The sequence below is a fragment of the Staurois parvus genome, unplaced genomic scaffold (genome assembly GCF_062004578.1).
Source record: "Staurois parvus isolate SC_StPar_1 unplaced genomic scaffold, SC_StPar_1.0 ptg001285l, whole genome shotgun sequence".
NCBI lineage: Eukaryota > Metazoa > Chordata > Amphibia > Anura > Ranidae > Staurois > Staurois parvus.
In genome coordinates, this window is record NW_028319081.1 from 80,216 (window position 1) to 105,699 (window position 25,484).

At 41.7% G+C, this 25,484-nt stretch overlaps 1 protein-coding gene across 1 annotated transcript in view; it reads left to right on the plus strand.

Moving 5' to 3' along the window:
* The window catches only part of LOC149437502 (uncharacterized), a gene marked incomplete at its 3' end in the record, with an annotated part of 161,850 nt that overhangs the window by 64,201 nt on the left and 72,165 nt on the right, over positions 1-25,484 (plus strand). Inside the window, exons 4-7 of the mRNA XM_089660889.1 lie at positions 12,807-12,884; positions 23,074-23,145; positions 23,319-23,448; positions 23,540-23,612. Of these exons, the coding sequence (XP_089517015.1) occupies positions 12,807-12,884; positions 23,074-23,145; positions 23,319-23,448; positions 23,540-23,612 (353 nt within the window). The remainder of the gene's footprint in view (positions 1-12,806; positions 12,885-23,073; positions 23,146-23,318; positions 23,449-23,539; positions 23,613-25,484) is intronic.

The following is a 25,484-nucleotide window of genomic DNA, read 5'->3' on the forward strand; positions in this document are numbered from 1 at the left end:
TAGCCGTGGCGTGCCCCATCCTGCACCAGGGTGGCCTGAAAGTTAAACGTCTCATGGCGGCACATATTATTGAGCACCTTTTATCTGTGTCACAGCACTACAATGGCCAGCAGCCCCCCACTTTGGTGGAGAGGTGGATCTGTCTCTGGAGCGTCACATGCAAATCCCATGGGATTGTTAAATAGGACTCCCCCCTCCCTGTGGGAAGCAGGTGACCTTAGGGATGGTCAGCCTTGTGGAGTTGTCCTCCTCCCTTCCAAGCCCTGCACTATTGCCGGGTTCTCCCCTCATTGGATCATGAATCTATCTTTGCCATTGAGTACTCTGTCCTGCTTGCAGGTCCCGATGACGAGATCCCCGACCCTTCAAATAGTGAGTATAAGTACTCGAGTGCTGCTGTGGCTAATGAAAATACGCTGGTGGACGCACTTCGCAAGTGCGAGAAACCCTAAATATGAAATATGCCTAGGGGGTGCCTTCAGACATGTATGTCCACTTTGACATGCACAAGTTACCTCACCTGGCAAAGGTGTTCCCTTATCCCATCTATTTTGAAAAATGTATCTACAAGGATTGGGAATGTGCAAGGTGACCCTCTGCTGTGCGTTATCCCTTCAAGGAATCTTTTCTGAAGAAGTGGACAGCTCCACATGTCATGGATGCTCCTATTTCCATGTTGAATAAAGCACCATTGATACCGGTGGGGGGAGTCCTCCCTACTTTTAAGGATTCGGCTGACAGGAAGGCTGAATTAATCACTGCACAATGCTCATTATAGCCAGCTCTGCTCTACGTTCAGTTTTGGCCACAGCCCTGGTATTCTAGACTCTCGCTGAATGGGCTAAGCTCCTTTGCCACAGCCTGGATGGGAAGCAAGTTCCTCCTGCTTAAGTGGGATTGGTGGACCAGTTGGTCCAGGGCCTTAAGTTTGTGTGTGATGAGTCCTTGGACGCGACCCCTTTGCCTTCATATTGGGTGTTTCCACTTGTCTCAATGATATAAAGCTGGTAGCATTGCTAATACAGGCCCACTGTAACAGGCATGGTTTGTGGTTAACTGGAATAGTATTCAACATATAAATTCGCAGCACAGTGGCTAAATGGTTAGCACTTCCACCTGGCAGTACTGGAGTCGGTTCAAATCCCAACCACGGCACCTCCTGCCTGGAGTTTGCATGTTCTCCCTGTGCCTGTGTGGGTTTCCTCCAGGTGTTCCGGTTGTCTCCCACACTCCAAAGACATGCTGGTAGGTGAATTGGCTCCAGTCTAAATTGTCCCTAGTATGTGCATGTATGAATGTAAGTTAGGGACCTTAGATTGTACACGCCTTGAGGGTTAGGGACTGAAGTAAATGCACAATATATATGTAAAGCGATGCGTAAATTGACGGCGCTATATAAGTACCTGTAATTAAATTAATTTCCAAGCTCTCCATTTTGGCAGTGGTGCTTTGGTGTGTTCTGTGGCTTTAGTGTTGGTCTGCAGACTAGACTTCATAAAACACTCATTAAGAATCTCACTGAGGGGAAGAGTATCTTCCACAATCCAGACAGTAAAAAGAAGTACACCACAAACACGGTCTTTTTTGTGAGCACATAAAGGTTTTTCGCCTCCTCTCCCCGAATCTATGGACAAGGGTACCAAAAACCTTTCAAGGCCCCCACAGGGGGTGCCAAGTGACCATGGTCTACCAAACCTACCAACCAAGTCCTCCTCAGCATGAAGGTTCGCCCCCACCTGCGACCAGGGAGAGGAGTAGTCTTTCCTGCTTTGCAACCACATGGACCACCCTGATTTCCGACATGGGTCCACAAGCTGATTTTCTTTGGTTACAAAATGGATTTCACTCCTGTCCTTCAGAGAGGTCCTTTCCTTGCAATCTGTATTTTTCCCCATCTTGTCTGCAGGCTCTATCCGAGGTTGCTATGCCAGGAGGTAATTGCTCCGGTTTCAGAGGTTTTACTCCAACTTGTTTACGGTTCTAAAGAAGGAAGAGTCTGTCTGATCCTGGATCTCAAAGCCCTAAACTGCTTTGTGCCTGGGAAGCTGGAATATCTGGGCCTGACTTTCGACACAGCACTGGCCAAGGTGCTCCTCCTGGTAAACAAGTTCCAGAAGCTTCAATCGGCGTTTTGACTACTGCTGTCCTGCAGGTGGTCCTCCCTCTGCTGTTGCATTCAGGTTCTGGGTCTAATGGTATCTGCCTTCGAAAAAGGCCCCATATGCGCAGTTTCATACGAGGGTCCTTCAGAAGGACACTTTGTTTCTCCTCAACTCCTTGGATGAGAAGACCTAGGGTATTGCCTATTTGGTGGCTTCAGTTGCCAGCCCTTTAGAAGGGAAAATATTTTCTCCAATTACATTGGACTGCGGGCACGACGGACACCAGCCTGTCTGGCTGGGGGGGAAGTTCTGGGTGCGAGCTCGGCCCAGGGTCGCTGGATGCCAGAGGTGTTCTGAATGCCAATCAATGTTCTGAAACCGCGCCTGGAGCAGTGAAAAGAGAGCTAACTGACCTAGTGCATTATCCCAAGAAAAGTTTATTAAAAAGCTGATAAGTTATCCTCACAAACAGCGTATAAAAGCTTGCATAATCAAGTAATGGCACAGCGGTGAAGAAGACCCAGTGCACCCCCCATGTACAAGGGACAGAAAGAAAACAAAAACTACAATTTGATATACATTATATATGCAACCAACACAATTTAGATGACTCATTCCAGAGGCTTCATTTTGTCTCTAAGCCACAAATATATTATGCTATAGACAGGGGTCTCCAAACTTTTTAAACGAAGAGACAGTTTACTGTCCTTCAAACTTTAGGGGGACCGGACTGTGGCCAGTGGTAGAAGAAAATGTCCTGGCATCAGTAGGAGTAAACAATACCTCATCATTGGTATTAACGGGAGATATTGTGCCCCATCACTGGTATCAATGGGAGGAATCGTTTCATTGTTGGTGTCAGTGGAAGGAATAATGCCCCATTGTTGGCGTCATTGGAAGGAATAGTGCCCCATTGTTGGTGTCATTGGGAGGAATAGTGCCCTATCCTTGGTGTCATTGGGAAGAATTGTGCCCTATCATTGGTTTCATTGGGAGGAATAGTGCCCTATCATTGGTGTCAGTGAGAGGAATAATGCCCCATTATTGGTGTTAGTGGCGAGCACTATGCTCCACTGTTAATGGTGGGGGGAATAATGCCCCAAGGGCTGGATAAAACCCTCCAGGGCGCAGTTTGGAGACCACTGCTATAGGAGATAATGTGTACTCGCAGGACATGGGAACTAGCCCACCAACTGCCATAATTATTATTATTATTATACAGTATTTATAAAGCGCCAATAGTTCACTCAGCGCTGTACATTACAAAGGGGGACAGAACATGTGACAGAACAATACCAATACAATGCAAAACATGAGGGGATCGAGGGCCCTGCTCTTTCGAGCTTACAATCTAGAAATAATAGTCACTAAGTGAGCCACTTGATGTAAGTCAAAGCGTAAAAGAATAGAAGGATGAAACTAAAAAGGCAATTCATACCGGCAGGGCGCCATGGAACGCATGCCACTTCTGGTACCTGAAGTAAGAAACCGCAAGTGTGTTCCAGCAGGCACTTTTGCTGATGCCGTCATTTCTGGTCACATGGTCCTTGTAAGGTATTCTGCATAGCAGAAGGGGCAGACCTGGAGTAGATCCCTGCTAAAGTCTAACAATGTCTTTGGCGACCCACCCAATCCGATAATATATATGGAATCTGCAGATATACCTCAACAGCACTGCTGCTCACCTACCGCCCCCTAATGGTAAACTCTCCCTCCAAGGGGTTGCCGATTTGCAGAGATGACCCCACCAATTTCATACTAGTGCGTACAGCTATATCCACATGAAAGGAAGATATACTAATATTTGGAATTGCCCAAAATGAATTAACCACTTCAATACAGGGCACTTTTACCCCCTTCCTGCCCAGGCCATTTTTCAGGTTTCTGCGCTCTCACACTTTGACAATTGCGCGGTCATACATCATTGTATCCAAACTAAAATTTTTATCATTTTCTTCACACAACTAGAGCTTTCTTTTGGTGGTATTTAATCACCACTGGGGTTTTTTTTTTCCTGCTAAATTAACAAAAAAAAGACCGGAAATTAAAAAAAAACAAACATGTTTTTCTTTGTTTCTGTTATAAAAGTTTGCAAATAAATAATTGTTCTTCATAAATTTAGGCCAAGATGTATTCTGCTACATATCTTTGGTGAAAATAACCCAAATTAGGATGTATTTTTTAGTTTTTAGGAAAGTTATGGAGTTCACAAACTATGGGATATATCTGAAGTACTGACAGCCAATCTAATGTCTTGAGGTCCAAGAATGTCAGAACAGTACAGATATCCTCCAAATGACCCCTTTTTGCAAAGTAGACAGTCCGACGTACTTCATAAGAGGCATGGCGATTTTTTTTTTAAGTTGTATTTTTTTTTTTTTTTGTCATAATTTTTTGGAAAATGAAAAAATTAAAAAAATTATTTTCACTTTTTTTTTTTTTTTTACATACTGTCTCCAGTGCAGTACAGCGCCATCATATAACTGGCATGGCGGTGATCAGGGGCACTGACTGGTGACAGTATGAAAGATTTTTTTTTTTCATGTTCCACTATGACCAAAGCAGTAAATGTTGCCATAGGAACATTGTACTACTTTGGGAAAGTGATCAGTTTTTTTTTTTAAACACAATTTGCTTATAGCAAAGAATTACTTTGCTATAAGCAAGCATTTACCTTTTTTTTTTTTTTTTTTTTTTTTTTTTGTGCTTAGCTGTGATTTGGCCACAGCTAATCACATGACAGTTGGGTTGTGATTGGCTCAGCTTGTGCATGTGATCGCTGTGACTATTCATAGCTAGATACACTAGTATACAATGGATGGCATGAATTAAGCCATCCATTGTATACAACTGTCATTTGACCTGCTGTGATTGGTCACAGCAGGTCACATGGTACCAGCAACGGGGCCGGTACTCGGATCTGTCATCGGCCGTGTCCGAGGTACACGGCCGGTGACAGATCGCTCTGCTATGTGGCTCTGCAGGCGCTCAAACTGCGCATGCCCGAAAGGACGCCATATGGCATCCACCTACAAAGGTGAGGGTTTTTTCCGGCCGCCATTCGGCCATAGGCCGGGCGGGAAGTGGTTAAGAGTAGGCGTACATGTGTAAAATGCAACAGGATGGAAATTCTACAGCAGATGATGCTGGTGGTATTACTGGTACATGTTAGGAATGAAACCAACAATAGAAAAATGGAAGTAATTCCAAAGGCATACAAATAATGGACCATGTAAATTCCCTGCAATATTTTAAATATTTTAAATAGTGCGTGTGTGTGTGTGTGTGTATACAGGGGTGTGGAAACTTTTTTTTTTTTTAAAACTACTTGTCCAAGGACTAAATCAGGGTTCCAGTCTACTTGTCCCTCATGACAATCTGTTGGTCCTGATAAAAAAAAAAAAAAAAAAACAATTTTTGCCAGTTTGGAAAATATGAAGGGTTGATTTTTTTTTTTTTTATTAGGCAGATGTGCTTTCAGGAATGTCTGGGGCTTTTAAAAACAAAAGGGGCTTTATGGCGACTTAAACTGCTATAACATTTCTTAGAACCCCAAACGTTATAAATATATTTTTTTAAAGCAGAAGCCCTAGAGAATAAATTGGTGGGGTTTGCATTTTTTTATGCAACACGGTATGTGTGCAGCAGTTGTTCAAACACAATTTCTTGGGAAAAAATGTATTTTCATCTGGTCATCCAGCCAGTATGTCTGTTGTTTTTCGACAGAGCAAGCTGTCATTCAAATGTAGCAGTTCAGAGGGTTGAGACAAGCTATTTTCCACTGATAGGGTAAAACTATTTTCCACGGATAGGGTAAAACAAATCTTAACACTTAAGCACAATTTTACAACTTTGACATGTGTTAAAAAAACGCACATATCTTCACAACTACTTTGTACATCCAGGTGAATTATACCTTGTTTTTCTCAGGACAAATTGGGCTTTCCTTTGGTGGTAAATGGTAATGGGTATCTCCTGATTATATTTTTTTTATTATTATTAAAAGAAAAGTGGCCCAAAATAGTAAAAAAACAAAAACTTATTTTCATGTGTGTTACTTGTTACTAACATAACCTAGCACCAAAGAACAACCCAAAATAAATATTTTCAGCTCTTGAAGATCACAGCGATACCATGTATGTGCATGTTATTTGTTGTTTGTACTCACAGTACATCCCAGAAACAATAGTGCACATTTTTTTAACCTAAAACGCTAACTCTGATACCAGTGATTAGAAAAAAAAAAATCCTGACCTTTTGGCCTTGACCTTGCCCTTTGACCCTAACACTAACCCTGGCATTGAACTAGATCAAACCTTGATCTAGGTATTTTGTAATGTTTATTTTTTTAACCCTCCCCCCCCATATACAATGTATCTCTTCCATTCAGAGAGAAAAAAAAAGGGGGGGGTTAGGGCTGTACAGTGACTGATCACTATGATAGCCAATCGGAAGCTATCACAGCGATCATGTGACCCGGAATCGGGAGTCCCGGGTCACAATCATTAGAACAGAACCTGGGGCTCTCAGTGACACCCCGGTCTTTGAGCAGCACGCTCTCAGCACAAAGTCAGGTACGCAAATATGTGGCCCCACGGAAAAAAGCCCAGTTCTGTGAGCCCGCATATGTTTGCGTGAAGGGGTTAAAATGGTTAGTTTTTATTTATTCTTATAAAACCTTTACCCCAAATGGGGAAAATAAAATAAAAACCTATTGGCTGTAACTGCGGTGTGAGTTGAAGTTTGGCTTCAATTTGTTAGTGTATCTAAATCTACTAGTCCATCTAACACTCCCCTCCCCCAAGACTGACAATGCTGCTGTCCAAAGGTGCCAACGCAGTCCTTCATCCAGAGTAGGGGTACAGTAATCCAAAGAACAAAGGTAAACCGCTCAGGCAAACAATCCAGATCAATCCACAACAGGTGCAAGCTCTGGCTCACCACCACACACGATGCAATAGGAAGAAGGGTCAGCCGCACACCAGAGGATAGATGAATATAGTGTGTATTTATTGATCCATAGGACACACAAAACACCAGGACATGAATACAGGACCTGTTAACGCGTTTCACACGATCTCGTGCTTAATCATAACCTCATGGTTATGATGTTCAATATCTCTAATTTCAGTATTCAGTTGCAATAGGTGGTTTAGCGTAGGAATATCTACTGATTTACATTATCAGTGTCAGTCACGTAGCTGCTGTCAGTATATGAACCCCCAGCTTTTTGGAATGTTTAGAAATTCCCTTAAATGGGAGACCTAGAAGGTAGTGGAGCGGATCCAATGGGAGAGCAACATTTAAGACTTGTTCCAAGACATCTGTGACCTTAGCTCAAAAACTCTGGATCTGAGGGCATAGCCAAAAGATATGTATCATGGAACCCTTTTCACCCAGATATCTCCAACATCTTTCAGACACAGTCGGGTTTATAGCATGCAATTCTACTAGGGTTTTATGCCAGAGCATCAATGTTTTGTATAAGTTCTCCCTATAGGTGACACATCGGTAAGTTTTAGTAGCCGACTCCCAAAAAGATCTGCCAGCATGTTAAAGATATTGGGTGTCTAAAGGCTCCCTCCCAGTTACTCGTAGAACGATGGAGACATTTTTCTAGAGGATCACTATTGTGAAGCAGTTTATACAGTGAAGATATAAGGTGCAGCTGGGAAGGACCTTGAATAGCTATTCGTTTAAAGTCTGTAGGGCGACCCAGTGTTAAAGAAGAACTCGGGGCTTGGAAAAAGTGCCTTAATTGGAGATAAGTGTAATGGGCTTGTGAGGGAATAGAGGGTTTCCACTCCCTGATCTCCTCAAACGACATGATCTTACTAGTAATTGAATTGGTTAGATGATGAAGTTGAAACAACCCATTGATTGCCCACAGCTTCATTTGAGTATTGGATAAACCATTAGGGATTTCTGGGATATATAAAATATTGATCAGAGTAGCACATGTGGACAGCAACATATGAGATTTTATACAGGTCGACAAGACCTTAAGGGTAAATTTCATAGTAGAGTAAAGGAGGGAGTGAGATGAGAAGCAAAGCGGGGTTCAAAGGGCGTAGTAATGAGCAGGGATGAACTGAATAGAATTAAACCATTTAAATCTCCGACCATCTGCTATAGGTCATCTAGGAGAACCAGGCCAAGGTTTGTCATAAATTAGCTGCCCAATAGTATTTAATTATATCCGGAGCCCCCAAACCCCCTCTAATTTTTGGGGATAAAAGTACCGCTTTTCCTATTTTAGGCTTTTTGGCTTGTCAAATAAATCTAAGGAAGGAGCATTGTAGGGTCCGTAATTGAGACTGTGGGTTTGCAACTGGGAGCATCTCAAAGAGATAGAGCAGCTTTGGTCGAATCGCCATCTTCAACACGTTTATAATGCCCAGGAAGGAAATGTTATGCTTATCCCACTGATTCAGAAGGGCATGAATCTCCTTAAACAGGGGAGGAAAGTTAGCTTCATACAAAAGTGACTAGTTTGAAGTTATGAGTACCCAGATACTTAATAGAATTGGAACACCAGTGATATGGTTAATTTTATTGTAAGAGCTGGAGATCCTGGGTAGGGATGTGGAGAGGCAAAGCCTCTGTCTTTTTGAAGTATTTATTTTGTAACCAGAGAGGTCACCAAATAATAAAACATCATCTGCAAACAGTTATAGCTTATATTCTTTCTTCCTAACATTCACTCCTGATACGTCTGGGTGTGTTTTAATTGCCATTGCTAAAGGTTCAAGACACAGCACAAATAGTAATGGAAACAAGGGGCAGCCCTGTCTAGTACCGTTATACATAGGTAAAGTATCTGACATGGCATACGGGAGTTTGACTCGTGCAGTAGGTGAGGAATATAGTGCTGTAACAGCTTTAAAAAAAGAGCCTTGTATGCTTATATGTTGTAGCAACTCAAACATACAGAGCCATCCCAGTCTGTCAAAAGCGTTCTGAGCATCTTGACTTAACAGTAAAGCAGAAGAACGTGATGTATTAAGCATGTTGAATAAATTCACTGTTCATCTCATATTATCACCCGCCTGTCTGGCCATGATAAACCCCACCTGATCCCTATGTATGAGTTTAGGCAGTAAAGGAGCTAGTCGATTTGCTAAAAGTTTTTTGTAACAATTTTATAATCAATGTTAAGTAGGGCTATGAGTCTTTAATTGGCTGGGGTAGCTGGATTTTTACCTGGTTTGGGAATGACTGTGATATAGGAATGTTGAAAGTGTGGATGTGATGCTTTCCCATGCATCAAGGAAGAATATAAATCCAGTAGAGCGGGGCCTAATGCAGCAATAAACTGTTTGTACTAAGCATAAGAAAAGCCATCAGGACCAGGCGATTTTTGAGTCCGAAGATCCTTAACTTTACACAATTCTTCCATGACAATAGGTGCATTTAAAGTAAGCCTATCCTCATTTTTTAGGTTAGGGAGGTGTAGCGTTGACATGAAAGTATCAAATGATTCCTTATTAAACACCAGGTGTAAGTCTGGGGACAGACAGTTATAAAGCTTGCTGTAGAAATCACCAAATATCTTGGCTATCCTTTGAGGACAATATGTGGGAGTGCCATCAGCTTGGAATAAGAATTCAGGAGAGGCACTAGGCGAGTTCGCCTTAAGTTTGTTGACTAAGTCTGTGTGGTTTATTAGCATACTGATATAATTTTTGTTTCATCCACAGTAAGCTCTTTGTTGCAGAATTTGCTTCCAATACTTTAAGTTGATTTTTAAGTTGTATTACTATCCTAAGTCTAGCGGTAGATGGCGATTCTACTAGGTTTGTTTCTGCCTGTACCAATTATTGCATCAGTTCCCTTTTCAGAAGGACATAGTTCTTCTTGAGATTGGAGCTTTCTGCTACAAGATGACCTCTAATGAACGCCTTATGGGCTTCCCACAAAGTTGAATAGTTAGATACAGAGCCAGCATTAAGGTAAAAAAACTCATGCAATGCTGCCGATGTAGAAGCTTTGATGTCTGCATGACGGAGAAGTGTGTCATTCAAACGCCAATGGTATGTGCAGGAGTTTGATTATAAGTAAGACCAAAGCTACAAAAGAATGATCTGACCAGGAACTGCTGATAATAGCAGAGTCCACCTTTTTTGTTTAAGCAGAGGATAGGATATCAAAAAAATAATCCAGTCTGGTATTTATGCTGTGTACAGGGGAGAAGAACAAAAACTGTTTGGTATCTGGGTGTTGCACTCACCGAACATCAAACAAGCCGTGTCCTCTGATACATTGCCGAAAAAGAGTGGATTGTTTAAGTACATATTTAGAAGGTAGGTGGCCCATAAGAGATCTCCGATCTCTAGTAGGAGATAGTTAAGTTAAAATCCCCCCCTATATTCGTAAAAAGAATGCGATGTCAACAGCAAGGGAGAAACAGAATTTCTAAAAAATTACTTCTGGTTAGCATTTGTAGCATAAACATTCACAATTGTAATGTGTGTTGCCGTAATGACAAGTTAGTAGTATGAATCTACCTTGTGCATCAAGTGTAGGCGAGAGCACTCGGATAGGGCAATGTTTCTTTATAAGGATAGCAACACTTGCCTTACCCGTATGCTCAATAGCCGAATAGGTCGTGCGGTAATATTTGAGAGCAAAATTGAATGAGCTTCCTTTTTTAAAATGGGTTTCTTGAATAAGAATAATATCAGTCTTAGAGTGATGAAATTCCCTTAGGGCCAACCACCGTTTTTCTTATCGAGTTCAATCCCTTGACATTACATGAATATAAATGGAAAGACATAACATATTTTTCATAATACGCTGGCATATGCACGTCAGAAGAGAAAGCAGGTCATTCTGTACTAACGGAATATAGAAAACAAATCACAATATTGATCGAACATACTCAATATGTGTCAAGAAATTATCAAAAAACAGAGTCAGTAGATCCAAATAGCATCTGTGAGTCCAAAAAAAGAACTAAAACATGGTGAAGGCTCAAGTAACAGAAGAGACTGAGGCATGTAAAGCAATGGCCATAGATTGCTTGGGGGCAGCATAGAGAGAATGAAGTCCAGGCAGTGCCTTCCCGCTTCACTTCCAAAATGAATAACAAGCTTCCAAAATGAATAAGGACTAACTCTTTAGAAAGTCCCATCTATCATGGACTAATCCCAAGGTAGTGTTGGGTATATCCTACTAAGGACATAAAATGTGCACTGAAAAGAAAAAGGGCATAAATGTCTGTATATATCAGTGATCACCAACCAGGACCAGACGTTTTCAGATCACTGATGACATCCGCGGACTGGGAGAACGTTGTGGAATCGGTAGGTGTGTCTTGTTTGTTGATTTCGCCTTGGGGCCAGATCTAGCTAGAAGTGGTGGCAGGTCTAGGTTTTGATATAGGAATCATTGGGGCCTCATCCGGGAAAGGAGGTAAACCCAGGTTTTCGCAAAAACGCCTCTCCTTGAAGATCTCTGATGACATTGGGTCCCATCCTTGGTTACTGTCAGCTTGAAAGGGAACCCCCATATGTAGACAATGTGATGCTTTTGTAGATGTAAAGTAATCGGACGAAGCAAACATCTCTTAGCTTAATAGGAGACAGGTCACTATAAATTTTGAATTTTTTCATTTTTGTAGTCGACGGATGCCGTGTTACATATAGAATTCAATAGGGATTCCTTACTGTCATAATAATGAAACCTAACGATAATGTCCCTCGGTCTCGCTCCCAGTGGAGGTTTTGGGGCGAGGGAGCGATTAGCCCTGTCCATACACCAGTCTATATCCAAGACTGCAGGAGCCAATGTGGTGAATAGGCCTCACAAGTAATCTTTGCAAATCAACGTCTCCTATTGATTCAAGGACGCCACATATACAGAGGTTTTGTCTCCTCTCCCTATTTTCTAAATCCTCTTGCTGTGATTGCAGCTGAGAAACTTGTTGTTTTAGGGTATGGGTATCCTCTTTGAACACGTGCACATATTGTACAAGATCATCAAATTTGGTTTCAAGAGGGTCTGTTCATTCCTCCACTAGTGCTATATCCCCCCTAAGGCCTTGTGCTATTTTCCCCACTACTGCAGAGATAGTATGAGATATATTCTGCAGTAAGGTGTGTAACTTATCTAAAATATCAGCAGTGGGATGGGGAGATAGAGCAGCATGGTGTGTTATCTCCGCCATGCGACCCGCTGTCTCGTCCTGTTCTGCCGTTGGGTGAGGGTGATCACTCGAGGCCGGGGATGCGGCATGGAAGATGAATTTCTCCATGTGGGTAGGCCACTTTTGTTTGGCTGGCGATGGAGGGTACTTTTGACGCCCTATTTAGGATCTGCAAGTGATGAATCTTATGCCAATGCTCCTCTGTTGTTTGCAGCTAGCGTTCGCTTCAAAGGAGTCAGAGAGCGAAGTGAAGCAGAGTAAAGCGGAGCGAATTAGTGTGCGACCACCATCTTCAGCCTCCGTATGCGCCCTGAGCCGCATCAATTTTAATACTAACATAGGGCTCTGTGTGTATTTTGTGTGTTTTGTTTTAATAGATCTGTATTTAATGCTCTCTAACTTCATGTGGTGTGTGTGTTTTTCAATCCTCTATTACAGCTACTATATGTTTATAAAGTTGGTACTTTATTCAAGTTAATTTAATTCAAATAGATGGTTTAACCATGGAGATTTATCTTGCCCAAATATGTTACGTACTTGTGTGTACTTCTCAACAGCCTCCCAAACATACATCCAGTGAAATGGAGCCAGAAAGTGCCTCGTCATCTGAAGAAGAAAACTCTGACAGTGATAAGGTAAGAGCCAGTATGTTTGTGATGATTTAACAAAGGAAACAATTCAGTTCTATATGTTGCATAACACTGTGAGTAGATCTTTTGACCATAAAATATACTGTGTGACCTAAATGTCTGTGAAGGTTCTCATTTGTCCAGGTCATGGTATAGCTAGTAATAGTTAGTCAAATTCAGTTGGACTTGTTATGTTATAATGAAGATGTTTCGTAGCTTACCAAAGCCACCAGTATTTATATCAGCTTAGGTAGCACAGACCCCTTATTCCAGTCACCATAGAATGTCAGATCAGATCATTCAGATGCTTATTGTCCAACAAGAGGAGGAGTTGTGGAACCACCCTCTTCTAGTTACAAAATCTTGTCATTGGTGTCAGGAAGTTTGCATAAGTGTTGAATCTTCTGTTTACATGGCTGAAGGTGTGAATTGCTGTCATATCTCTCAAGTAGATGTTAATATATATGTAAACTCTCACCTTGTAAAACAACCCATTCAGTTTAAAATAGAAATGAAAGGGCTTTCCACATTTGTCAAATTACTCATTATAAACAGACAATGGATCAGGTGGATATTACTACTAAGACCCTTTATGAGAACAGGTGTTTGCATAATCCAGTTATGCGTGGCAGCATTTTTAAATTATACTCTGTTTGAGGACCAATGCCCCAGACTTTCTTACTAATTGGCTTGGGAGTCAGATCTTGGGGAAACCATAGAGGAGGACATTTTGGTCCCAATGGTAACCTATGGTGCACAGAGAAATTCTAAAGACTTCCCTGGTGGAGGCAAACTACAAAATGCTGTCCCATTGATATCTCGTTCTGAAATGGTTAGCTAAGATCTACCCCAATGCCTCGCCACTATATTTCAGGGGGTGTGGGCAGGAGGGTAACATGTTCCACATCTGGTTGACCTGCTGAAAGGTCCAATGGTTTTTGGACTAGAATATTCAATTCAAGAAAGAAAAGTAACTGCACCATAATTAATTGTGCTTGCGAGAGTTTTTGGCTGTGACCACTCTCCACTCTGGATCGGATCTGATGGAGCGGAAGTTTGTTCCAGGTTTTCAGAAGGGACAGGCCCTTTTCCAGAGAGTCTATCACATCATCTTTGCTGATTGTAAATTTAGTAGGGTAACCCCATCTTTAGTTAATTCTATGGTTCTGGAGTGAGGTTTCTCCATTTTTGAAGTGTGTATTGGGAGAGATCTGCATATAGTTGTAGGTCGGTGTATTCTGTGGGGATCTGTGCCTTATTAAGCATTGCTATCATTAGGTGTTCTTTAATATGAAAAGTGTAGCCTCAGGATGACATCCCTTGGTACATGGTCAGGGAGATGGTTGGGTTTGGGTAGTCGGTGAATTCTATCAATCATGACATCTTCTCGCTTAATTCAGGAATACGGTAAGTGCTTTAAACATGGATGTAGTTAATTTGCGGAGGTCTGTTTGTGTTCGTTTCAGGAATGCCTCTTATTTTTAAACTATTCCTCCTAGATCTATCTTCCATGTTGGCTAATTTTGCTTTAACCCACTCCATTTCGTCATCGTTGGTTTTGTTAGCATCTACCAGATCATTAATGGTGCCTGCAAACTCTCCCATTTTGGTTTCTATATGTTAGACTCTATATTCTACTTCCTGTATCTCCTTAGAACACTAATGCATACAGGACATCATATCTGTGTGTAGAGAGCTACTAAGGGACAGTGGCATGTCTTTAAGTACTGTATCCAGAACTGGCTGGTTGCTAGTGGAGAATCCGGCAGTTCCCTTGTGTCATCTCTAGAATTATTAATAGTATTGTCAGGGCTCACCTGATTGCCGTGTCTTGCTTCATCTATTCTGACTCTCGCTTTTTCTGGGCTGCCAGACAGTGGTGTGGAAGAGAGAGAGTGTGGATCCTTCAGCGATTCCCCTCTGAGTTTGGAGGAGCCCGTCTGTGATGCTGCCGGAGAAGAGCGGGAGATTGTGGAGGGAGAGGCGCCGGGCCATCTTGCCTGCTCCCATGCTGCTGCTGAGTGAAGAAGGCAGTCAGTTTGTGAGGTTTCCGATCATCATCTTCATCCTGGACATGGTCTATATGGTCCAGAGAGCTGAATCGCCAGTGCAAGGTGATTTTTTTAGGGTGTTGGTGAGCTGTTTTTGCCACTGTGTCCCCTATGGAGCTGGAGCTGTTCACTTAAGCTAGCCATGCCCCCCCCCCCCCCCATAGGTGTATTTTAAATAATAGAGACAGAATATCAAACATCCAGAAAAAACACAATACAAATGTTATCAATTGAGTTGCAGTTCAATGAGTAAGTATTTAATCTTCCTATCAGCCAACAATAATTCTAGCTCCCATAGACTATGTGCTCATGTGGGACACAGATTAGTCCTGGTAATTTAAGAAGTTGCTCCTAACGACAACTCGTTGTGTGTATAAAAGACACCTGTCCGCAGAATCTCTCTTCCATTCAAACCTCACCATCATGGGCAAGACCAAAGCGCTTTCAAAGGACGTCCCGGACAAGATTGTAGACCTGAAAAAGGCTGGAATGGGCTACAAGACCATCTGCAGAAAGCTTTGTGAAAAACAGACAACTGTTGGAGTGATTATTTGCAAATGGAAGAAATACAAAATAACCATTAATTGTCCTCGGACTGGTGCTCCATGCAAGATTTTGCCTCATGGGGTAAGGATGATCATGAGAAAAATGAGGGATCAGCCCAGAACTACATGGGAGGAGCTTGTGAATGATCTCAGGACAGTTGGGAGCACAGTCACCAAACAAGCCATTGGTAACACAATACGCCGCCATGGATTGGAATCCTGCAGCACCCACAAGGTCCCCCTCCTCAAGATGGCACATGCACAAGCCCTTCTGAAGTTAGCCAATGAACATCTAAATGATTCAGAGCAGGATTGAGAGAAAGTTGTCAGAACTTTAGCCCTGAGAAAATAATTAGTATACAATTTATGATAGCAGGTGTGATTTTGGAATTAAGGAGATTCCCTACTAATTTTAATTTTAAACTGATAAGCTGAGTTTTTTATTTGCGCTAAATTGAAGATTAAAAAAAAACAATTATGTGCAAAAATATATATTAATAAAATTCAGTGCAAAATGGTAATGAAATATAATAGGTGATGATAAATAATAAACAAATCAAGTTAACAGTACAATGATTTAATCCAAAATAATGGTTAGAAATTCAAACCTGTTGAATTAACGAATTGGCTTGGATTAGCAAAACGTTTTCAACAATCTTAAACAAGTCCAGTGTTATATGACTAACTACTACTAGCTATGCAACTTAAAGTATATTCAAACCCAAGAACAAATATTTAGTGTGCTACATCCTACCAGTCATTAGATGTGCTGACAGCCCTAGTCTTTTTTTTTTTTTTTTTTTTTTTTTCTGCAAGTACAGCAAATTTTTTTGTTTCTTTTAGAATTCTGGTATCCTTATAACTTTCTGTGTGGCAAACTGGTATCTGTGTTTACTTTCCCAGCTATTTTATAGGTACTTATATAGCGCCATCAATTTATGCAGTGCTTTACATATATATTGTACATTCACATCAGTCTCTGCCCTCAAGGAGCTTACAATTTAAGGTTTCTAACTCCCATTCATACATACACATGATAGAGCCAATTTAGACAGGAGCCAGCATGTCTTTGGAGTGTGGGAGGACACTGGAGTTCCGGGAGGAAACCCATGCAGGCACAGGGAGAACATGCACACTCCAGGCAGGTAGTACCATGGTCGGGATTGGAAGCATCGACCCTAGTGCTGCTAGCCACTTAGCCACAGTGCTGAACTATCTTCTGTAAACTACAGCGCACCTCCTTTCAATGTATTGGAGAGGAGGAGTTGTAGTCCAAATCAGGGGAATTGTTTAGGGTGACCCCACTGCTCCATAGGTCAGTACGGTATATGAGCACAGTCACACTTGGACAAGAAGTGTGTAAGTGAAATGATCTCAAGGTGAAATTAAATGCGGAAAAAAACCCCCCAGAAAACTAATGCAACCACCACATCTAAGGACATGTAAGCTGTAGTATAATCTTTTTGGGTTTGGGTTTAGATGCATTTTATACATGAAATAGGCATCACTCCCAACAACAACTTGGGCCGGGCGACTTGTGTGGCGATCTGGGTAACTCTTCCTATTTCTACAGCATGCTTTGGGTCTTGATGTACCTTTCCCCAGCCGGCACCCTCACTAGTCAGCAGCATCCAATTCATCATCGAACCTTGTTCGCCTTAGCGGTGGCCAGTAAGCAGTAAATCAACGTACATGCATCGGACCTCTCCACAGTTCTCTATCTAGCCAAAGGCTACATGTTAGATCAGCTCTCAGACCACAGAGGACTCTGTAAGCTATAACTAACCCTTACAAAGCATCCATGGGGAATTTCAGCAGCTCCATGTTCCAAGGAAGGACTCAACGCGCCCCCCCCCCCCCCCCCCAAATTCCCAACTGGGACAACAACTCCCTAAAATCTTCTGTACCCAACCCTCAGACCACATGGGCAGTATTATGAAGTCCAGTACATAGCAGTCAGCACATGGCACCTTCTCTATAGATTCTTCGGCTGTTGAAATGGACAGAGCAGGTGAACAGATGCTGGGCCTTATGCAGAACATGCTCACGATGTCAAGTTGGCGGATATAAATGATGTGTTCTCTGCAGCAATTTCTGACCTCAAGGATGACATCAGTTTGGTTGCAGCCCATCTTGAGATAGTAGAGGAAGATGGAACACACTGAGACTCTCACATACAAGAGCTGCAGAGACTTAACAAAGTGCTAACCTCCTGACGATTGAAATCCAGTGATTGCTTGAAGATTTAGACAACGGGGGCTGCCGGAATAACCTAAGCATCAAAGGCATACCCGATCAGATACCAGCAGCTCTACAGTCAATGTTTAACAATCTATTAGAGAGACCAAGGGAGTCCCCCCACATATCTGGAGCAGGCCCACAGAGCCCTCCAACTGCAAGGTAGGGACACAAATCCACCCTAGGACATTATCTACTGGTTTGTGAGCTACCACTTCCCACTACCAAAGAAGAAATATTAACCACAAGCCTACAGGGCACTTATAACCCCTTCCTGCCCAGGCCAATTTCCAGCTTTCAGCGCTGTTGCAATGTGAATGACAATTGCGCGGTCATGCAACACTGTACCCATATGAAATTTTTATAATTTTTTTTTTGACAGAGCTTTGTTTTGGTGGTATTTAATCAATTCTGGGTTTTTTATTTTTTCTTAAACCAAAAAAAAAAGTTTTTTCTTAGTTTTTGTTATAAAATTTTGTAAATAAGTGAATTTTCTCCTTCACTGATGTGCGCTAATGAGGCTGCACTGATGGACGCTGATAGGTGGCACTGATGAGGAAGCACTGGTAGGTGGCACTGATGGGCATTGACAGGCATCACTGATGGGCACTGAAAGGCAGCAATCATATAGGCGGCACTGATGGGTGACACTGAAAGGCGGCTCATATGGGCACTGATATGTGACATTGATGTGCACTGGTAGGCACTGATATGTGGCATTGATGTTGCACTGATGGGCACTGGCACGTGGCACTGATGGGCACTGACAGCTGGCACTGTTGGACACTGACAGGTGGCACTCCTGGGACTACACTGATCATCAGGGCACACTGATCATCAGTGCTCTGATGATCAGTGTACATGTCCCCTCCGCGGAATGCCGATTATTGGCTCTCCTCTCCTGAGGAGAGAAATGCCGATAACGGGCATTTCCCTGTTTACATGTGATCAGCTGTGATTGGACACAGCTGATCACATGACCGAGCCGACATCTTCGGCTCTTTCAGTTGATCGGTGATCCACCGTGTTGCTCCGGGAGCCGCGCATGCGCAGTTAGAATGGGAGGACATCATATGACATCCTCCCAGAACGAGAGAACCACCTTGCGTCCGTCATATTACTATATGGTGGGCAGGAGGTGGTTAATGAGGGATCAAGAACTGCTCACCTTCAATGACTCTGAAGTGAAGATCTTCCAGAGTCTATAGCAGATTACTCTCCTGAAATGTAGAGCCCTCCATCCTTTCCTGGATGTCCTCCAGGTTGGCCGGATAGTATACTGATTTGTACTTCCCTTTCTGCCTTTTGCCTTCAGTACAGGGTCGTAATTCCCAGCTGAGAATGCTGGAAGATCTACCTGCCTTTTGCGCTACACTTCAGATTCTGGTTATGTAGGTACCAGATTGGTATAAAGCGTTTGTGCTGCTACAATCTGAGGAAACCGGCAACCCCTTACATCCTGCCCTGGAAACAGGAGCTGTTAAATTTGCAGCATTGCTACTGCCGAGCTCAGTCATGCTTTCTATTTTCAGAACTGGTTAGCATGATTGGCTTAGAGAAGAAGAATCTCTCTATATAGGTCGCTTCTACCAAATACTGTAAGTATCTTAATACATGTTTGCACATTGGATTGAGTTTATTTAATCGACTGCCTTACAGTTTTGGGTACTTGCCCTCCTCCTAGACAGTTCCTATTAGAGATTGTCTGGCTCATGAGTACATGGGAGCCTTCTCCTCAGCTGCAGGCTTTTGATTCTGTTTACCCATGAGGGCCACCTCATAGACAACTGAATCAAGCCTAGTTGCTTGTTATTATAATGCTTAATGTGCCGATGTCCTCCCTGAGCGAGATCCCAAAATTTACAGCACTTTGACTTCGGGGAATGAGAACTATGTATTCCAGCTGATAAGTTCAATAAAACCAGCAACTGTTGAGACAATGAACACTTTAGTCAGAACTGTGTAATGTACAACACAATGTATACTGTAGAATGCAGAAGTCGGGAGCAAAAATACAAAACAACATATAAAGTGCAGCATCAGGTCAAACCCACCTGTTCACATCAGCTTACCCCCCTACATCAAGAATTCCCCCTCAGATTCCCCTTTCCTCTTACATCAGGGTCCCAGGAATCACCCCCCTAACATCAGGGTCCTCAAAGAAATCCTCCTTACATCAGCATCCTCAGTCACCCCCCTAACAGCAGGGTCCCCAGAGCCCACTGCCCCCCCCCTTTACATCAGGGTCACCAGAGTCAGCTCCCTTTGCATCAAGGTCCCCAGAGTACTCTCCTAATCTCGGGGTCCTAACATCAGGGTCCCCAGAGCCCCCCACCCCTTTTACATTAGGGTCCCTAGAGTCACTCACTTAAAGAAGAGTCCCCAGAGTTTCCCTAGTTACATCATGCCCCCAGAGAGCCCCTTTTCAATTATGGTCACCCATCCTCCTTACATCATGGTCGCAAGAGCTTCTCTTGAATTGAAGAATGAAAGATAAAATGAAGGGGCGCTTCCAAAGCCAGCCATCTGGTTGTTCTGAAGTCATTCTGTCAGTTGACTTTTGTACTTTAACCACATCCCGACCTCCCTATATCAGATATACAGTGCGGCAGGGGTGCGCAAAAGCACGTGTGTATGTGTATATATATATATGTATGTATATATATATATATATGTATATATATATATATATATGTATATGTATGTATGTATATGTATATGTGTATATATATATATATATATATATATATATATATATATATATATGAGATTCTGTATGCCCTACCCACGCTGCCATTCACGGCTGCGGCTGTCAGTCAACGTGTCCCATCCGGTGATTCCCCGCCGGCGCCCGGTGATTTTCAATGGGACCACATATATTTGTATGCACAGTGGCCTGGTGCCCCTTGCATGTCTTTCTCTTTTCTTTTTTGGTTAATTATATCATCTGCTGGTTTATTTTGAAATTGTATGCTTTGTAGTATTATGTTTATTATTTTGGTAGTACCCTTTATTCTTGCCTACTTTATACGAGGGTGATTTGTATGGTGCAGCTGATTAAGATACAGTATATGGATCTGCAAAAACACTACATTTACAATAACTTTTTGTATCTATTAGTATTTTAGCAATGTTATTTGATTCACATTGGTAGATTTCGAGATTGTGTTTGTTCTGCCGCTCCACACAAGATGTCGTGCGTCTGAATCTGGAGCTAATAGAGTGTTTTATATGTTAGTTTTGTGTGGAAAGACATCAGAGACGGGCTTTCTGTGTGCTGCCTCATATGCCTTAGAGAGCAAGCCGATTCTGAGTTGATCGTTGACAGCTGTGTAAGTGTAATATTAGTGTGCTCTGTGATTGGATCTGACAGGTAATGAATAAGCACTGAACATGTGAAACACATCAAACTTCATCTCCCCCACTGTATGTATTTCTGCCTTAGATAAATGTGGATGAAGTATTCTGTCTACGTATTTACTTGCTTTCTGTTAGGTTATTATTGAACAAAACAAGTGGCCAACCTGGGGGATCCTGTTGATTTCTCTGGACCTTTGGCAGGCTGTAGAAAGTTGCAATTGTTGACTCAATATTAAGGATATACAGGTGTACCTCGGTTTACGAATTTATTGCGTTCTCCGGGGCATTTTGTATTGCAAAAAAATTTGTAAACTGAAAAGCGGTTTCCCATAGGAATGCATTGAAAATCAATTAATCCATGCCGGAGGTCAGAAAGGAAAAAAAAAAAAAAAATCGCTGTCACTATAGGTCAGTGCCGGCTTTTAAATGCTGTCATTTAAATGTTTTAAATGTTTAAATGCTTTTAAATGCTGTTTCCCGAGTTAAAAGAAAAAGTAACCTTTAGCATCTGGGAAAGTGACAGCTAATTCTGTGAGCTATAGTGAAGACAAAAAAAATAACCGAGACATTGTTTTCAATGGATTTACATTCGTAAATTACATTAACGGAGACGATCATAACCTGAGGTACACCTGTAGTTATATTCATTTTTAGAAATTTATTTTTGATCATTTGGCTTTTTGAGTTTGTTTGATTTTTTAATTCCTGTAAATATTGCATAGTTAGATCTCCAGCTAAATGTCAGATAGTTGTTTTCATTGCTGAAAATTGATAAACTCATTCTAAAATAATGGCTGTTATCTGGCAGAACACCTTTCCCACCCTTGTCAGCAGGTTTCACAACAAGTTCTTTATTTTTCAACATTTCTAAGGCCCTGTTCTCACCAGGTGTCAAATTGTAATCCTTTCTACTTTTTCTCTTCCAAAGTTGATCAAGGTAATTTACCAGCTGAATACTATCTCCTTGTGGATAAAGGGGTGTTAATCACTGTCAAGTTTTACATTTGTGAAAGGGCCCTTCACCGCTCTATTTCCAATTTCATTGAAGCGAACCTAAGGACTGGTTCACACCAGTGCATTTTTTTATTGCTTTTTGCAGAAATGCACTACAGTCCATTTAACATGGTTTTATATGGGGCTTGGTCACATCTATGCATTTTTCAGCCACTCCATTTTTGGAAAGGGTCAATGACTTTTTTAAACACAAAAAAACACATTTTTGCTACAATAGGGTTAAATGCATTTGTACTGCGTTTTGTTATTCTAAACACTTCAAAAACGCATGTGTAAAAACTGAAAGCAAAATGCAAAAAGCATTGCAATAACGGATTAAAAGTTAACTGCATTGGTGTGAACCAGGACTTATACTGTTAGGCTTTTAATATTTTTTGAGCGATCAGGGATATTGGCTTATCTTTGTCTTTGTATTCTTTTTTCAAAGCCAATTTTCATCTTGAAGCAATAAAAAGAGAGAAGAGAGCTTAAAAATCCTTAACTTAACTTTAGCATTTTCCTCAAGTTTAGCTGTTAAAAGATTCTCTGAGGTGCGGATTTCTGATTCTACCTCCCCTTCCCATATAACCCTGCTGATCTCCGTTGCTCAGCAACTGAGTCGGCTAGGGTAAAATAAAGTTGCCCTGGTTATTCCACATATTTCTGCCCTGTGTGCCTCTTTTTACCCACCCTCTCTGTTGTTGATCTGAATGTTGATCGCCTCCTACTCTTGATGACACATCATCTTCATTACTAGCTCATATAGATTTTTAAAGGAGCACCCTATGCAAAAGTCATTGACACATTATGTATTAAATGTTTATTGGTGATATATTTTTTGTACTGCGTTTGTAGTTTCTTACACAACTTAACACTTGTAACCTACTGTAGTAAATTGCTTGCTCAAGTGTTATTGGTCCCTCACAGTTTTTTAGGAGTCAATACATTTTTTTTTTCTTGTTCTATTTTACTTTTGTTTAACACTAAAATCATTGAATCTCTACTCAGGATTTTACTATAGAAGAAAAAAGAAAACCTGTGACAATGTTGAGGACAGCGACCTCAAGGCAAAAACACAAGGTTGGAAAGTGTGTGTGTATATGTATGTGTGTGTATATATGTATGTGTGTGTGTGTGTGTGTGTGTGTGTGTGTGTGTATATATATATATATATATATATATATATATATAATATATATAAAATATATATTTGCATGCAACTATTTTGTTTACTCCTCTTTCGTGTATAACAGGATATGAATAATTCTGAATCTGATTCAAAATCTGTCTCTCATGATGAAGAAACTGATCATAAGCAACAATCTTCATCATCTTCTTCCTCAGAAAAGCCTCTGAAGAAAGCACAAAAAACCTCAAGATCATGTAGGAGCACAATATTGCCATTACATTTTGTTTCCTATAAAGGAAAGTACTATGTGTATTGAGACTTTTTTTTTAATATGTTTTCTTAAAGTGCAAAAATCTGGTCCAAAACCTCAAGGACAGTCATCCAACGCAAACCAGTCAACAACTTCAAGCAGTGACAGGTAAGCTCGACATTTTTAATTTAGAGATCAATTCTGCTAAAAATAGCCTTCTCTGTTTTAGTAAATCTGCTCTCTAGAAGTCTTTCAGGGAGTCTTCTCTTCTCAGGAAGATGTGCAGGTGAATTCCTTGGCACCAAACTTTATGCTTTCAATTTAATCAACTAGAGGACTGCTGAAGTTTAAATTCAGCCACTTTATTCTCTTCTGTATCTGAAATACTTCCCCGAGGAAGAACAGAAAACAAATACTGTATTTTTCACTCCATAAGACGCACCTGACCATAAGAAGCGCCTAGGTTTTAGAGGAGAAAAACAAGGAAAAAAAATATTCTGAACCGATGGACTGCAGACACAGTACAGGAAATGACCAGAGACTGCGGACACAGTACAGGAAATGACCAGAGACTGCGGACACAGTACAGGAGAAGACCAGAGACTGCGGACACAGTACAGGAGAAGACCAGAGACTGCGGACACAGTACAGGGGATGACCAGAGACTGCGGACACAGTACAGGGGATGACCAGAGACTGCGGACACAGTACAGGGGATGACCAGAGACTGTGGACACAGTACAGGGGATGACCAGAGACTGCGGACACAGTACAGGGGATGACCAGAGACTGCGGACACAGTACAGGGGTTGACCACAAGACTGCGGACCTTTGGGAAGGGAGGTGGAGCGGGTACCTGAATTTGACAGGTACCCGCTCCCACTTCCACGGAGTTGTCCTCTTAGTGTGGGCACCCGGCTGTCACGATCACACAGTCGCCGCCAACAACATGCGACAATCGCACGACCACGACTAACAGTAATACATCACACCCACGGCGTCAGACCCCAGATTTTCTCACCAAACTCGTGACCGAAGGACCTGCCGATCTAAAACCACGGTGTGACGCACGTAACAAGGCCCCACCCAGCTGCACCCTGCACAGCGATTGTCCAGCTAATGGGCTACAATCGGTGCCTGCAGCCTGAATGCGCTTGTTACTGGGTCAGGGTAATTACGCCACTAACCCTTCACACTGCCACCACCGTCTTGAAATGTACAGAGAAGACGGACTCTGTCAGGAATACACTATAATAATTGAAAAGTCACCTGTCCAATATGGTCAATTGGGCAGGGAGTAAACAAACACAGTAGTGTCTCTTCAAAAGGCAGGAATTCGTGAATTGCCGGTAAGCGCTTAAAAACAGTTTAACACTTTCAGAAAGAAAGATTTATTACTAAAAGAGTCAAACCGGTGCAATAAAATATTTACAAAGAGATGTCACAAAAAAAAAAAAAAAAATATATATATATATATATATATATATATATATATATATATATATATATATATATATATATATATATATATGACACAGCAAAGAGATAATTGGGAAGGAAATTACAGGGTTAAGTTACTTGCCCTTAGCCTGGGTTTGCAGATCCAAGTTGCAGAGCAGGATGATTCTTTAGCTCCTCCTTCGATGTTAGCTGGGAGATCTGCAAACCCAGGCTAAGTGCAAGTAACTTAACCCTGTAATTTCCTTCCTAATTATCTCTTTGCTGTGTCTTTATATACATATATATATTTTTGTGACATCTACTTGTAAATATTTTATTGCACCTGTTTGACTCTTTTAGTAATAAATCTTTCTTTCTGAAAGTGTTAAACTGTTTTTAAGCGCTTACCGGCAATTCACAAATTCCTGCCTTTTGAAGAGACGCTACTGTGTTTGTTTACTCCCTGCCCAATTGACCATATTGGACAGGTGACTTTTCAATCATTATAGTGTATTTCTGACAGAGTCCGTCTTCTCTGTACATTTCAAGACAGTGGTGGCAGTGTGAAGGGTTAGTGGCGTAATTAACTTGACCCAGTAA